Source organism: Sphaeramia orbicularis, chromosome 11, assembly GCF_902148855.1.
Source record: "Sphaeramia orbicularis chromosome 11, fSphaOr1.1, whole genome shotgun sequence".
Lineage (NCBI taxonomy): Eukaryota > Metazoa > Chordata > Actinopteri > Kurtiformes > Apogonidae > Sphaeramia > Sphaeramia orbicularis.
Window position 1 is genome coordinate 15735773 of NC_043967.1, and position 17311 is coordinate 15753083.

Sequence of the window (17311 nt, forward strand, 5' to 3'; positions counted from 1 at the left end):
CGCTGCTTTTCTTCTTTTATTTATGTGAAGTTCTGTTTTCATTTGTCTTTTCTTTCTCCTCCTCTGCTCCTTTCTGTTTCTTAGGACTTTTCACATTGCTGCTTCTACTGTGGAACATTTAAGCTCCATTTGGTCAGAATTTTATAGAGTAATTCAATAAAACTGTGCTCTTTTCTGCCATCTGTTTCCATGACGATACCTTATTCAGGGCCAACAAGAGGCCATGAAGCCTCATCATCAGTAATATTAGCTATAATAATGATGATAATGGTGCTGTTGAAATGCCATGCCTATGATGATGATGATGATGATGATGATGATAATGCTGATGATGATGATTATGACTGCTTTGTGTTCATTCCCAAAACCACACAAACACTCGAGCACACACATTTGCAAGTGCACACATTTGTCTCATTAATGCTGTTTAATGTCACCACCTCTATATTTCTCCAAACTGCTTTTTCCCATCAGGACCGTCACGCTGCTTTGGCTTAGTTTGTTTTTTGCATCTTGTGTTGGAAAGAGTTGTAATGAGGCTGTTTGTTAAAAGCACTCCACAGACAAACTTGACTTGTCTGACCTCTGAAATTGCTGTAATTAAGTCTCTATAAAAGTGTCTTAATTAACCCTCATGTTGTTCAGCCCCTCCAGTGTCCTTGCTTATTCATGGCGTATTTCGTTCCTCCTCTGTGGTGTGGCCCTGTGCCTTGTGCTTTAACACTTCACAAGATAAATGTTAAAGGCTCTGCCTCTTAACATCAATATTCTTTCTCACTTTTTCTTCCTTATTTCTCTTTTTCTTGCATCTTTATTCACTTTTCTTTTGGGTTTTGATTTATCTAAGGGTAATTTAACCCATAAAGACCCAAACACACACCATCGACCAAAAGCATCTACTGAAAATAATTGGTGTAAAATACAGTTATTCATTTTTTCATGGTCATCAGATATAACCCATTTGGACGTTCAGAGGGTCTGTAGTTACCGCGGAAACACTGTCATCTTCTATAACATTGACTCACCAGTAAAAACCTATGGAGCTGGATCAATGACAGTGGACGGAAATACTTGTTTTTATGTTTACTCAGTGATCATTTTGCTGAAAAAGTAACTTTTTCCTAATTTTTTTCCTCTGATTTGGTATGATAACCTTTGAATTTACTCTGAGCTTTTATGAACATCTACATCACAGGTGTCAAACATGTGGCCCTGGGGCCAAATCCGGCCCGCCAAAGGGTCCAGTCCGGCCCTTGGGATGGATTTGTGAAGTGCAAAATCTACACTAAGATATTAACAATCCTTTTATTTCAGGTTCCACATTCAGAACAATTCAATCTAAAGTGGGTCAGACAAGTAAAATACTATCATAATAACATATAAATAATGAGAACTCCAAATTTTTTACTTTGTAAATGCAAATATTTTCATGTATTTACACTAAAACAAAGTATAATTTTGCCAAAAAAAAAAAAGTGAATAAGTCTTAAAAGAAGTAAGTGTAATTTTAACAATATTCTGGCTGTCATTAAATGTTTTGTGTGTTTATAGGTCCACTGTGATCTGTAAGTTATAATGTACATGTGTAAATGATAAACTGAGGCAGAATATTGTTAAAATTACACTTATTTTTTCAGTTTGTTCATGTTATTCATGTCTTTTGAAAGGATAGATTGTTGATGTAAATCTTTTCATAATGTAAATTTACGTCTTTCGCTCTAAAACACAGAGAAAAGTTTGGAGTTGACATTATTTCTATATTATTATATTATTATTTTACTGGTTCGGCCCACTTCAGATCAAAATGAGCTGAATGTGGCCCCTGAACTAAAATGAGTTTGACACCCCTGATCTACATGATCAGTGAATTACATACAGGAAAATATATGATTTACACTGAAAAAAACTTAAAATAAAGAGGCTTATGTACAATAAATGGTGATAAATCACTTACAAAAGGTTAAATATAGAGAAAAATTCTTTTGAAAACTACTACAAAAGTACCCCTGGGTTTTTATGGGTTAAATTGCACTCTTGTATAACATTTTACATCATTTAGTTTTCATTTTTGAGAATTACTTGTCAAACATATTTGGGTTTTGTTGAGTATTGAAAAGGATTGGACTCTGTGTTAACATGTGCTGCATTTTATTGGTGTACATGAGCTCATTTAACTACTTTGTATACTGTAGGGTAGTTTACATCATATCCTGTAAAAGCATAATTTGTTTACATGTGCAAAACATTTTCAGCTTTGTGTCAATACATTTTAGTAGCACCCCAAGAGTGTTGTAAAGAGCTGATTTATCTCAAGAGGGAGGAATTTAATCGTTGTCCTTGAGTTTATCACAGGCATTAAAAATCAACACATTTGGAGATTCATAAAAATGTGTAATCTGAAAAATAAGAAAAGCTTTAAGAAAAATTGTGCTTTTATTACTCACATTTTCCTCTTAAAATGTATGAACTAGAGAGTATAAAGACTGGACTGTGATTAAGTATAAAAAGGTCATGTGGTCTGAGTCCAGATTGACCCTGTTCCAGAGTGATGTGTTCATCAGGATGAGAAGAGAGGTGGATGAAGGGATTACCCATCATGCCTAGTGCCTACAGTACAAGCTTGTGGGCACAGTGTTATGATCTGGGGTTGATTCAGTTTGTCTGATCTAGATTCAACAACATTATGTGTCTATAACATGAGGTCAGCTGATGAACCTGAATATACTGAATGACCGGGTCTGACCTTTAGTGGATGTTTTCCTCCTGATGGTACAGATACATTCCAAGATGACAATACCAGGATTCATCTGAATCAAATTGTGAAAGAGTGGTTCAGGAGCATGAGACATCATTTTCACACATGGATTGGCCTCCACAGATTCCAGACCTGAAGTCCGTAGAGAATCTTTGGGATGTGCGGGTGAAGCCTTTACACAGAAGTCCGCCCTTCCATCATTTATAAGATTTGTGAGAAAAATTAATGCAACAGATATTATGAGATTACATAAGCACTTTGTGTGTATTTTTGTGTGTATTTTTGTGTGTGTGTGTGCGTGTGTGTGTGTGTGTGGTGGTGGTGGGGCATTGTACTTATATTCAAGCACTGTATTCATTTTCATTTGTGTCATTCTATTCTTTGTTTTCATATTCTTCCCGTTCACTTAACCCATAACAACCTAGAACAATTTTTGAGATGACTTCCAAATGATTTTTTCCTCAACATTCAAGGGATTTATCAACTTTTACTACAATAATGTCCTCCACATTTTTGCACTTTTCAGCAAACATCAAGTGCTTTTTCCAGATTTAATTTATTCATCATGCTGATGCTCACAGTAAATTCAAAGATTATCATATCATAATACAGAAAAAAAACATAGAAAAAGTTACTTTTCCAGCAAAGTACATCAATAATTGAACATAAATGAGCATCAGTCTACATGAGCTTTATTGATAAATGTTATAGAATGTGACAGCGCTTCCATGTCCACTACAGATTGTGAACATCCATATCTGATGTCAGTTACAATTTGAGAACCTGCATTTTAACTAAAATAATTCATTGAAAGGATACGTGGTTCAAATGTTATTAAACATATTAGATTAGTAGATGCATTAGATCAGGGGTGTCAAACTCATTTTAGTTCAGGGGCCACATTCAGCCCAATATGATCTCAAGTGGGCCGGACCAGTAAAATAATAACAGTGGAAAAAAGTTTTAAAAATTATTAAATTATGATAATGTTAACATCTACAAAAATCTGAATAACACAAACAACTGGTAACATCTTAAGAAACAAAAAGGTCCAATTTTAACAATATACAATTATTATTAGATTTTTTTTGCTTAATTCAAAATTTTATTTTTTTTTTGCTTAATTCAAGATTTGTATTATTATTTATTTGCTTAATTCAAGATTTTTTATTTTGCTTAATTCAAGATTTTTTGTTTAATTCAAGATTTTTTGCTTAATTCAAGATTTTTTTTTTTTTTTTTTTTTTTTTTGGTTAATTAAAGATTTTTTTTTTTTTTTGCTTAATTCAAGATTTTTTTTTTTTGCTTCAGTCAAGATTTTTTTTTTTTTTTTGCTTAATTCAAGATTTTTTTCTTAATTCAAGATTTTTTTTTTTTTTAACATCTACAAAAATCTGAACAACACAAACAACTGGAAACATCTCAAGAAAACAAGTCCAATTTTAACAATATTATGCCTCAGATTATCAGTTTATCAGTGACACATGTGCTTTACAACTTACATTACAATTATAAATGCATGAAGCATTTAATAACAGGCCAAATATTGGTAAAATTGCATTTACTTATCTTAAGACATTTCAGGTTTTCCACATTTTTTGTAAAATAACAGTTTTTAATATAAACATGTCCATATAATTTTACTCTTTTTTTTTGTTTTACACTAAAACAAAGATAAAATTTGCTTTTTTCATTATTTATAGGTTTAATATGATAGTATTTTACTGGTTCTGACCCACTTGAGATCTAATTGGACTGCATGTGTAATCTGAATTAAAATGATTTTGACATCCTCGATTGTTAATATCTTAAGTGTAATTTTTGTATTTCACAAATCCATCCCACGGGCCAGATTGGATCCTTTAGGTGGGCCAGATTTGGCCCCCGGGCTGCATGTTTGACACCTGTGCATTAGATAGACGTGGCTGTAAATGTCTTTAGTGGTTAAGACTGATTAGCTCAGATCACCACATTTCTCTTTACATGGGCAATTACTTTTCATTAATTTAGTTTTTAGTAAGACGTGGAAGAAGTGGTCATTATTTCAAAAAATAGTTGACTACACCAAAACAAAATGTTGACAATTTTTTATTACTATTATTATTATTATTATTATTATTATTTTTTTTTTTTTTTTTTTTTATTGAAGAATGCATTTATTATTCAACAATAGAACATACAAAAAATATGAATATAACAAGAATACTTTCAAATAATCCCCAGTGCGCATGTCAGTAACGAAACTACCTGCAAACCGTTCGCCGGTCACGTGACCAGTCAGCTGGGTCTCAGTACTTCCGCCTGACCCGCTACTGTTTACAAATCAGCAGACACTCCGACACAGCAGAAATGAGGAGTCCCGCATGATCCTAACAGGTACCTAAACCTCACATAAACCACAGAAATATCTGCTGACTATACCACGGCTCTATTACGCCTCGTCTTAGTCCGTGCGCGTGCGTTTTGCGTGTGTCAGAGAACGCGTCCGGACTTTTTTTTTGTCGGAAGTAGCGCCAGGCCCGTCCGTGCTTCGGCTCGGTTCTAACTTGCTAACACTCAAGCGAAAGTGACATTAGCATAGCCACCTGCTGTCATTAATATACATTTTTTCTGCAGATACTGACAACTATGACATTCCAATGTGCTTTTAACTAGCTAACTCTGCTGTCTTGTTAGCATTGTTAGCCGACACAAGATACAAGCTAGCTAACGTTTGGCGTCTTGCCCTGCCTGCATCGATAATCCCCAGAGTTATTTTGCACCAAAACGGGTTCTGCATCCATTGTTTACCTGATAATAGCTGTATTAAGTGTATCCTTCCTGAATATTTGTGGAGATGTTCATCAAAGCTAAAAAGGTTAGCCACTATCATGTGCATTAAGCCTCCCCTCCTGTGTGGTTCTGGTTCAGAGCAGTGCAGAGGTTTAGCCACATCTCCCTGCTTACCCTGCACGGTTTACTGCAGCTTTCACACACCTCTCCTGCCAAGACCTGACCTAGTTCAGCTATGTGTGCAGGGCAAGTTCGCAGAGACCGTTTCAGACTAGAGATCAACATATTTGATACTAAAAGGAAATCAAAGACTGTGCACTTGACTGTTACAACTCTGCAGAAAGGAGGAACAAACATAAACCAGTCTGTTCACTGTGAAGCTGACTCAGTATACTGGCCCACTTTTACTGAACTCACCCACACTGAGGATCACAGAGAGAGGAACTGCTCTGTAGTCTGTCAATGGTGGGGTCATGTGCGATGCTTGACCATCACAGTCTGTTCCTGTAAACTGCAATGTATGTGTGTTTTGTTTTTTTTTTAATCAGAATACTTTATTAACCCTAGGTGAAATTGTTGTGTGTTAGAGTTGCTTCCTGCGAGTATAAGAAATAGTATAGCAGAAAAAAATGATCAATACTAATAGATATGTATGTGTGCATAAAGCGCTAAATTTGCATATTAAAACACTATTAATATGTAATTTATAAGTTTCTGAATTCACTTAATGTGTTTCCCAGCCTTTTTTATCTTAAGATTATGCACAGTTCAACCAACAAGTGATTTTCAGTGTTTTCTTCCTTTAAGGTTTTGGAATCATTAAGTAGATCCTAGACTGGAAAACAAATCTTATGAGACAGAAAAAGACGACTCTTACTGTCATGTAGAGTTGATCATTTCCAAACTCTCTCTTTATCTTGGAGTTTTTCTAGACACCCGCCTTTTGAACTGCCACTCTGGTCTTGGTGTACAGTAAGACATCTGTCAGATTTCATGAGTAAAATGTCTCCTCATGTATTCCGTAATTGAATCAGTCAAGACCCAGCAAATTCATGGTATTTGCCAAGGTTACAGTCCCAGGCATGTTCTCAGCCTCTTGTGGAGCATGTGACTGGAGAGGCTCCGGGGTGAGAGCTGTGTACTGAAGTAGAGGCATGTGAGTTTGTTTAACTGGGGTGTTTCGGTTTGACTAAACTGCAATATGCCACTCTGACTTTGGTGGTCTGTTTGTCTAATTACTGTTTTCTGAATGCTCTGATCTTTTTCTCCTCTTTCGGGACATATTTTTACCTTTCTGGTAGTATTGGATCTGATGTGTACAAATAGTAGACAGGATAGGCTGATGTGTAAAGACATTTGTAGTAGCCTATACTTGAAGTTGAGGTTTCTGAGAGAAATGAAGAGGCTCCAGATTAGTCATTTGGACAGAAATTTGCTGTTCAGTCAGATGTCTCTAAGTATAAATTCGGAGAGTCTTTCAGTCAAAAACATTTAACACAATTGACTAATCTTGGTTTAGTTTCAGAATAGTTTAGCCTTTGTGCCTGTACGCCAGTGAGCTTTGAGCTAACTGCAGCTGTTCAGGAGTAGAATAGAACTGCCTTTAACAATTATTTTTGCTGTGAATCAGTTGCTTTTTCTGGTTAATAAAAACTCTAAAGAACTGCAAAAATTGTCCATCATAGATGATGCCAGTCTCCAATTATTTGGAAATGATCTTCTTCAGAGATAAATAATGATAAGTCTTTAATACTTTGATTTGATGAAATGGAAAACAAATGACTAAAGTGCGGTCTGACCCATGTTTCAAGATACATGTTAAAGTTTTTACATATGTTTATGTATTTGTATATAATAGATATGTAAATCTTACACTAGAAGGAAACTGTTAAGTGAGTGTACTCTAATTTGCAATGTTTCGCAGTAGAACTTGTAGCTGAGGGACAAACATTCCTTTTGAGTAATACCTATTCTCTCATTAATTCATAGAATTTCACATTTTGACTCAAGTGTCTTTTGAACTACTGCCACTTTTGACTTACTTCTTTTATTTCTTTCTTTATTACTGACCCAAATTTGGTAAAAGTTCACCACTACAAAGGGAGCTGATACATTTTCTCCTACAAGAGCCATTAAATGTTCCTTTGTGTTTGTGTTATTAGTTAAACAGTGATTAAAAGAACACTTAATTGTGTATTAGCTAATAAACTAAGTAAGTAATCACTGTTTGTCTTGAGCAAAGCATGGCTAAGTTCCTGAAGAAGAGGTGTGGTATAGTAATAGTTAATTGCGTCATGTTAGAAGTTGCATTTGGAAATCCACATCTTGCCATTGCTGATTCGCTGTTGTGCAAATTAGGACTGTGTGATATGAGGCAAATCTGTAACGTGATTTGTGATAAATCCACAACACTGTTATGTGCTTTTATCTGTGTTTGTCTCTCTGCAATCCAGAATAATTAGAAATGAGAGATTTTTTTCATAACACATTTTTCCTTGCTCTTCTCTCTTTCATCACCTGCCGTACCTGCTGACCTTACAGTTTCCACCACATCGGCACCAAGCTGACCGCCAGCGGGGGCTTCTTCTGATTGGCCAAGTATTCACATGCTGAGTGTGAAGGTATGCTTTGTGGAAATAAAATGGTTCTTGGTATTAATTATATTTCAGTTAGGGCTGTCATGATATTGAAATTTGATTAACTGTCATTCACATAATTAGAACTAATGATAATATTGCCTGTTTTGTTAAATTTATGCTGCTGATCTACTATAAGTCCAATAATAATGTAATTATATGCATTTAAATCTCATGAAGAAGAGTAATGGATTGCCATAGAATTTTCGAGCATATTACATTAATTAAATTTGTTTTACTTTTGTTATTAATAACTGAACGTGCCAGATGTAACATGACAAAAATATAGAAAAGTTATGAGTTCCCCTTTGTATTTTTGTGGTATTTCACTTTACAACCAACATTAAATCAATCGAGCCCATTTGAAATGCAGAAACATCTGTATGTTAGCGTAAATTATTGTTAGTGGTATATTCATAGTTAGTGGAGCTTAGGTCATTAACTCACAGTAGTAGAAGAATGGGGTGCAACAAGACGATTTCAGGGATTTCATAGGTCAAATGATGGAATATGATGTGAAATAATGATAAAATGTTACTTCTATTAATTTTAGTCAGCTATTCATATACAGGTGAATGGAGATGATTTTATCAATGTAGCAACAACTGTACACATAATCTGTAGCTGAAACAACTGCAATATAGTGCTTATATAATAACTGTGACAGATCTAGTTTTAGGTAGTGTTTTGTGTTGTCATTAGTGTTGCAACAATGAATTGATTAAATTGATCCAAATTGATTATTAAAAGAGCTGGCAACAAATTCGGCAGTCGATTCATTGGGTCTTGAGCATGTAGTATTGAGGTATGTCCGCACGCTGTGTAGTGTAACAGAGGAAAACACAGAGCAGCATGGCTGAGGAAAAAATACAAGGAAATCATGCAGCATTAACGAAACTGATTTACCAGTCAGCACTTATGCAAAACTCAAATATTCTGTAAAAATTTAAGAATGGATTTTTTTTTAATTTACAGAAAACTACAAGTAGGAAAAAGTTGTATGTTTACGTTCAGTCAAATTTGCAGTTCTGTGTGCATGAAGGGAAGTGAAAGGTAAAACACATGTCAATGAGGATTGTTAAAGGGAAGATGCAGGAAACGAGGCTCGCTGACTCTCTGCGTTCTTTACACAATCCAGACATCTACGATAGTCGCTTGAACAATTGCCTAAGGCGATCATTTTGAAATGGAAAAAGTAATTGGTCAAAAAGGCATAATGTTGGCAACAATCTAATGGAACAGCTACAGTTTGGATTTAGCTTCCTGATGTAAATCCCAGGAACAGATCTTCTACCTCAGAACAGATGGACGCGGTGTTATTTGTCTGCTGATTTATTTATGCATTTCATTATGTATTGATTTGATTATTTCATGAAAGATTCGTGTTTTGAATAATTGAGGTGTCTCCAGGTGCTGAGGATTAAATTATGCAGAAGCTAATTTGCGTTGATTATTGTGTAGTAAAGTTAGGATGTCGTTTTCACTCTGGGATGCAGTAATGAAGGAAGCAGAGGGCCAAGAGAAGACTAGCTTCAGGGCAGAATTGTGCTAACACAGTGAGGCCTTGAGTCTTTTACTTACAGAGGCGTCCACACACACACACACACACACATACACCAAAGACATGCTTCCTCAAAGCACAAGTAGCAATGAGAAATCTTTGAAGGCCTTTGCAAAAGTTGAGAATGACTTTTTATTTTTGGAAAGAGTCAACGAAGCACTGGATGCGTTCGCAGGCCTGTGGGGAATATCTTTTGACACTTTGCTGATTATGAATGAATATTCTGTCAGAAGTTAGTTGTGTTACATTTAATTGCTCAAGAGATCTGTATAAATTTTTCACGGTGACCTTTTAAAGTAAGACAACAGGCTATTGATGGCAATACTTACTCCCAACATTCCTCTCTGCTTCCTATAGTTGTGGATTAGTTCCGATTATTTAATGGGATAATGTCCTTTTTATGAGAGAAGGGAGAAAAATTCCTCTGACTTAAGGAGAGCATTAGTCTTCGAGGAGAACAGATGTTTCCTAAGAAAACAGGCACATACATTATGCATATAAAATTATTTCTATTTTAATGGCATACGCTGCTGATTTATCGAGCGGTATTCCATTCACACGGTTAATAGGTTTAAGAGATGCCTTTGTTGTGTTATTTCCACAATTAATAAAGCGAAAGGCAACATAATACTCGGTGGAAACGTGCTTTTCTTTAGGCTTGTGTATTAGGCTAACCATATTCATAAACATGGAATAATCTCAAGCCGGATAAAGAATGGAGGCAGAATTGGTTAACCTAGATTGTGACAGAAAAACTTTTCCCAGAACTGTTTGGCAGAAAGTGGAGAGTTCAGTGTTTATCAAGCAGAAACTTCACAATGAATTTGCTGGAGTTTTATAATGTATTTAATTATTTAAGGAAGGTTTTTGGTTGATTTTTGTGGTCAGCCATAAGTGTGTCACTGGAATCAATGACTTATTTATTTGAGAAAAATAAGTCTTTTGTAATCACCGGGTTTAAAAAAAAAAAAAAGAAAGAAGTTTTTTCTAGTGTCAGCATTCAAAATAATTTGTCCCCTTTTTTGCTCCTTGTAAATGAAAGTGAAACTGAGTCTGGAAGTTTGCATTTTGACTCCATGCTGACTTTTTTTTGGACGTAGAGGTGACCATATTCAGATGAAATGGTTTAGCAGCTGCACTACAATGCAATATGTGATAGTGATACATGACCTAATGGTAAATGCTAACTTAATGACACAGAAAACCTCTCAACAGCAAATTCATTTAATGACTATAAACAGAAGATGTGAAAGTCAGAGCTGTCATATGCACCTAATAATCAAAACCATCTATCAGCCTAATAATCGCTCAATAATGAAGTCAATACATTCCAGATGGACCACCGGAAACAGTTCTTAGAGGTTCTAAATAATACTAATGTGACCAGAATGACTCCAGTCGATGGGACCCTGGCAAGTTGTATGGACCTTGACTCGGAGATTAAGCCAGTGTTGGAAATATCTTTTTGTTGTCATACAGGGAACAGCCATTTTAGGTTTATCCCAACAGCTCTGACTCCCATAGACATACATTGAACTTATTACTAAACATCTCAAGTAAATAATATTTTTTCCAGGAGTTATTCAGGTCTCATTTTTTTTTATTTAATTAATTTTATTGCTTTCATGGATGGATCTTTATAGCAGTTAACTCACCAGCCTAGTTTTGAGTTTTGGTTTACTTAATTTTTTTTTTCCTGACAGACAGCTTCATTGTACTTGTGGATAACAGTCTCAACTAACAAGATTGTAAAATGACATTGTTACGCAATACTAGATGAAGTTTACTGTTTTAGTGAGGCATTAAACCAGCCCTTAGCGGTCTCTCAACTCTGAACCTATGGCCTCAAGTAGTTCTGTCCATTTTGTCCAAATATGGTCATTTCTGGCTCCAAAAAGTCAATGTGGTGATGGCCAGATTGCAAACCACTGACTTGGGTGATGTTATGGTTCCGTCGTCCACTATACCATGTAAGAACCCGGGCCTTTTTTTAGAGCCAACATCTAGTGGCTTTCAGCGGTTTCACTTTTGAGCTGCTGCAACTTTCATTTCACTTTGGAGCTGCAGTCTTTACCTCTCGCTTGACAATCTGTAGACATCATGTTCGGCTGTTAAAAGTCATAGGCAGATTAACAAAAACATCTCTGTAAACTGTATACATGCGCTTTATTCTCCAGAAATGCTGCTTTGCACCCTTGCATGACTTTTCAGAATTATGTTTTTTCTCTATTTGCCTCCATTCTCTCGCATGCAGGAAATGATCAGAGTTTAGACACTTATTACTGTAAACAGAAACATAGTCACATCACACTTCCCCTGCAGTGATGATCATCTCATTACATTGTGAAGCACCATGTGAGCATACATATATTTGCATTATGAGGAACAAATTTTCTTGAAACTGTAATGGTTCCTTAATAACTTCAGAAACACAATTAATACAGGCTGCGTCTTATGCGCAGTCCAGTCTGTTGACGTCAAAATATTTAATTAATGCAATAATTTGCCAGCTTTAATGACCTAATTAGCATAACTGGTTATGTTTAATATATCACAGTGAGCATGGCAAGGCATCAGGCAGCAAGTGCTTATGGTTAATCTAAGCCATTCTTCACTAGCTGTAATCAGTGTTAGAGTTTTATTTCTTGCAATAAAATTGTGTCAAAAGCAAAAGGAGAAACTGTAATTCCTGTTTGTGATCATAACAGTGAGAGAAGAATGAGAAGTTACTGGTACACTGCTCTGATATTCATACATATTTATTCCTCATCATTATTAATCTAGTTGTCTTTGTTCTTTGCTGTATTTCCATTAGCTATACACATGTTGTTTATAAAAGTGATTCTGCTTGAGTCATTTAAGAGCCAATTATTTCCCCTTGTGTTGAAAGTGTTAAGTTTGATTTGCGCTTGTTCTTTTTCCTGCAGAAACATCCCTTTCTTCTGAGTCTTGGCTGAGGAGAATCACAAGGCTGTGACAGTAAGTAAACAGATGAACCAGTTCAAGGCTGATTATTGCTGTAAATTTTGCAGCTCGGTGGTTTACTGATTGCAGTAGATAGAGTTTTTGCCTGAGTCCTTCTGCTGAGAGGTCATAGTTCAAAAACGTCTATCAGCATATGCTCTGATCGCAGGTCTGTCTTATCAGGATTTGTGAGGTGGTTCGGAAAGAAAGGTATAAGGAGATGCAGCTTTTTGGAGGTTCTTAAGTTATACAACAAAACCACGAGTAGGCCTGAGTTTCAAGTAATGATCTGGCCAAAAAAATCATATGATGATCTTTTGAGGTCGAATCATTATCTGATAACTCACAATCTCTGTTAAAATACAGGAAAGTTACATCCAAACTAAGTTTTCACCTAGTTTTCTCTGGTTTCTGGAGCTGTAGGCTGTGTGTGATGGCTTTTACATAGGTTATTATCTGACTAGAAACTAATTTTGGACTGAAAATATTATATTTTAACAATATTTAGATGAAATCAAACACAATCATATGTTTCCATTAATTACTAAGATTGTGGTGGCCCATTTTGCCCTGTTTTCTAATCAGTTAATCTTTTCACACTAGCTTAAGTCTAAAACATCTGTATAAACTAGAATTACTGCACATCAGAGTTCAGAAGCAGAGCCTGCAGCTGATAGACCCACAGAAATTCTTCATTATTTCTTCACCAACAAACCATGTTGCACAAACTCTGCAGGTTAATACGGACTAAACCCAAACACTTAACTGCAGACTGATGCTAAAATATCACTATAGACAAATTGCAATAAACCCGCTAGCCTAGCAACGTGTGTTGGAGACAATAATGCTACAGCCCATAAGGGTCTCTGTAATTAAACTAATAAACAGGCCATGGAAAACCAAGGCTGGCTGCAGAGGAAGGTTTTAATAGTGTAGTTATTTTTTTGTAACACTATCTATGGTCCTTCTGAAAAGTAGATCATATGACAAATTAAGATTGATCGCAATCTAAGACATTAAGACCGCACAGCCCTAGTACTGAGCTTCAATTTTGCGGCACAGACAGGTTTACTGGTATTACTAGTATTGTCATTTAAAACAAAATTTCAATCCCTGGGGAGTAGGAGTGTGTATTGGCAAGAATCTGGCAATACGATACAAATCACAATACTAGGACCACGATACGATATATCACAATACATCACGATACTGTCAACAAGGCAATATTTTTTGTTTCTTTTGTTTCTTCTTTTAAGACATTATTTCCTGGAAAAATTTAATTATACCAGAAATATGCACAAATACTAAACAAATTTTTATTTGATCAGAACAGGATTTAATACTATATCACAAAACTTTCCTCCGTAAAATCTACATTTTTTATAGATAAATAAAGAATAAAATTACAAGTACAAAAACACACACAAATAGATAAATATGATTATGTTTTACAGATGTTACCATTTCAAATCCTGCTGAAATGTTCATATTCTATTAGTTGTGAAAAGAATGCATAGTGCACAGTCCCTGAATCATCCAACATCATAACATTATTTTTGTGTGATCCCAACAAAGAAACCAACATCTGCCTCTTTCAGACAGTAAAAAGTGCTTTTAGGATGACTGAAATAACCGTTATTTAACAAAACAGTGTTATCAATTAAAAAAAACTATATGCATGACCTGCAATATCACAATACTACTTTTTTAGTACGCAACCAACTTAGTAAAATACCCATGTGAACATAGAAATAAAAGAGCTTGCAGGATTCCCCAAAAAATAATAAGAAACAAAACATGAACCTCCGCCATATCTCCATTTGAATAAATACCTAAAAGTATCGATACAGTACTTTTGATGTTGATACAGTATCATGAAATGAAATGTCACAATATATTGTAGAACCGATGTTTTCTTACACCCCTGCTGAGGAGCAAATGTCATCAACATCAGAGGATTGTATAGATTTTTATTTGCTGACACTGTGTAACAGACAACTTCAAGCGAAAAGCAACTTCATGTGAAAAGTTTCTTATATATTGTAAAACTACCTTAAACTGGAAAATTCCAGGACACTGAAACATAAAACTGGAGTTCAGTGGGTTTATATTTTTGCGTTGTTGAGACTTAATCAGTAATTGTTTGTGTAATTTTCTTTTCATTAAATAGTATTGCTTTGCGACTGGTATCTCTACCTGTACTGAGAATGTTGTAAGCCTGGTTCTAGATATGAGATGCTCAAAATAGTATTATAGGGAGTCCTGCTGGTTGTGTTGTGTAACTAAATGTTTTTTTCTTCGGTTTGTCTGACTTGTTGCAGGTCCGGTTGGGTTGTGGTCATGCAGCACCCCAATTTTGAGACCCGCCACCCGCTCCAGACAGACGAGCAGCAGGAGACAGGCTTTGACCCTCTACACAACTTTAACAAGAACCGCAGCAGTACGTCAGCCCCCCGCCCCCCCACTCCACAGACCCTGCCTTTTACGTTTCTGTACTTCTACCATAAAATACCAGTGGTTCTGCTCTCCTTTGACTTGACCTGCCTATACGTTGAACCAGACCCGACATATTAGCTCTGACCTGTAAACGGGTCATAGATTAGAGACACAGCTGTGATTATTTGAATTACTAGATAGATTCTAGAAATATAATGAATAAGAAATTTGGAAGTGAATGTGAGGTGTGAGTCATACACGTAGCTGGCGGCACCCCTAGGCCGAGAATGTTTTTGTGTTTTTTCTGTTTATTTGTGTGCGTGTCAGTGAGAGAAAATGTCGGGGGTTGGCATGTTGTGGAACTGATGAATATTCATGCTGAGTGTCTCTGTGGAATGATCCACTCCTGTAACTAATGTTGATAGACAGCTCTCCGACTTGAATTCATGTTCACCTGCAGGCCAAATTAGACTTATTACAGCCAATAAAGACACAAAGAAGTATGGTTCTGTGCATTGTACTGTCAGTCTGCCTGCTCTGGCCCATCTGCATTCCTGCATAGACTTAAAAACAGGTGTCTAAAATAACAATAAAGTTAAGCTGTAAGCCAACATGTTCCTCATTATCGTCTAAAGGGTTTCATTTATATCTGTTGAAAAGCTTTTAAATCATACTGATTTCCCCTTTTATTCCTTCGTTCGGTTGCTCATATCTCCCCCTTGTGGCTTAGCCTGTAATTCTGACTTTGTGTTTTAACAGGAGGCTCTCTTGACAGCAGCACTTACTCACAGTCTCAGTCAACCTTCCTCTCATACAGGTGAGTGTTTCCAGTAGTTTTGTGTGTGAGTGCACCATAAACTCCTGGCCCAAGTTGCTGCTTCAGCCACTCGGTTTACTGCTGTCTGACACATTAGATGGAATACTGCGCCCAATTTGGGTTGAGACGCTCATAAATCTCCCTGTCTTCTACCTCCTCTCCCCCGCGCAGAAAAGAATGGGACGACTTGTTCCTCAACAGTAATTACCTGGCCAGGATCCGGCAGGCAGGCATCAACGGCCGACTGAGGAGCAGCCGCTTTCGGAGTGTGTGCTGGAAGGTAACTGCCAAATGGATCAAGCAATTCTATCCAGTTTGATTAAAGTGGCTTTGGCAATTTCCTCAAACTCATACGCTGTAGCTCTGGCAAGCTGGCAGCTTTGCCTTTTCATGAAGGTGAAGGCAGTCCGGAGCTAAAATACTTTTAAAAAATGTAAATTCTATGTATTTTTCTCACATTTAAAAGTGGGTTTCTTGTTGAACCTGCACTAACTTGCGCCCTGGGTGTCTGCAGTTGTACCTGGAGGCTCTTCCAGAAGACAAGGGTCAGTGGATCAACAAGACGAAGGAGCTCCGAGCCCAGTATGAGAAGATCAAAGAGACGGTGAGAGGGTCTCTATGCAGCCTCATCTGTTCAGATGATTACTAGCATGGGTTCTAGATCCTGGACTTCATCATTGTCAATACAGAGGGTGGGATGTGAAAAGGGGGGGTGTTTTTAAAATCCACATCCCAACCCTGAGGGGCAACATCCCGGTCCTCCAGCACGGATATTTGTTATGTATTCATTCATACTGTACCACGCTTGTCCAGCAGTCACTGCCAAAGCATTCAGGTGATTCTGGGCATAGCAATGTGATTGTAAGGCTATTGTACTCCAAAATTACTAATATCTCCCAAAATATTGGTCCTATCAACTTACCGTTTTTGTTAGTCTCTTCCTTGACCAAAAATACATTAGTATGCCAAACTGCAGCAGTCAGCCCTTTCTGGATTTTGTGTGATGCCCGAGACACACACATGCAAAAACAGAGTCCATTTCCCTTTTATAATATACGATGATGGATCAAGGAAAATGATATCACTCATAGCTATGGCTTTTAAGAAAACTGCTCTTTCAACAGTTACACAATTAATAAAAAAAGAAGTCATTACCATATTTATTTTGTTGTGATATGGGGAAACTTGCTGACATTGTTGCATTTTTTTGCTACAGCACATCACTAACCCTCGCAAAGCTGCAGGCCAGCAGGACCTGGTGGTCAACAACCCACTGTCCCAGGACGAAGGGGTCAGTATGTGTGGGCATGAGAGGGAGAATCTGTTTACTTTTAAATTTACATATATACTGTAAGCATAGTGTCATATAG

The 17311-nt window shown here is 36.5% G+C and overlaps 1 protein-coding gene across 3 annotated transcripts in view; it reads left to right on the forward strand.

Moving 5' to 3' along the window:
* The first annotated feature begins 5056 nt into the window (after window positions 1–5056).
* tbc1d5 (TBC1 domain family, member 5) overlaps window positions 5057–17311 on the forward strand; it is a 36149-nt gene continuing 23894 nt past the window's right edge. For 2 of the 3 annotated variants that reach the window (XM_030146678.1, XM_030146680.1), the window contains exons 1-8: window positions 5070–5131; window positions 8069–8148; window positions 12652–12703; window positions 15010–15128; window positions 15884–15941; window positions 16113–16221; window positions 16456–16545; window positions 17158–17232. In XM_030146678.1, the coding sequence (XP_030002538.1) occupies window positions 15029–15128; window positions 15884–15941; window positions 16113–16221; window positions 16456–16545; window positions 17158–17232 (432 nt within the window). In that variant the 5' untranslated portion in view covers window positions 5070–5131; window positions 8069–8148; window positions 12652–12703; window positions 15010–15028. Of the gene's footprint in view, window positions 5132–8068; window positions 8149–12651; window positions 12704–15009; window positions 15129–15883; window positions 15942–16112; window positions 16222–16455; window positions 16546–17157; window positions 17233–17311 lie in introns of all 3 variants that reach the window. The other variant, XM_030146679.1, reaches the window with a different exon arrangement.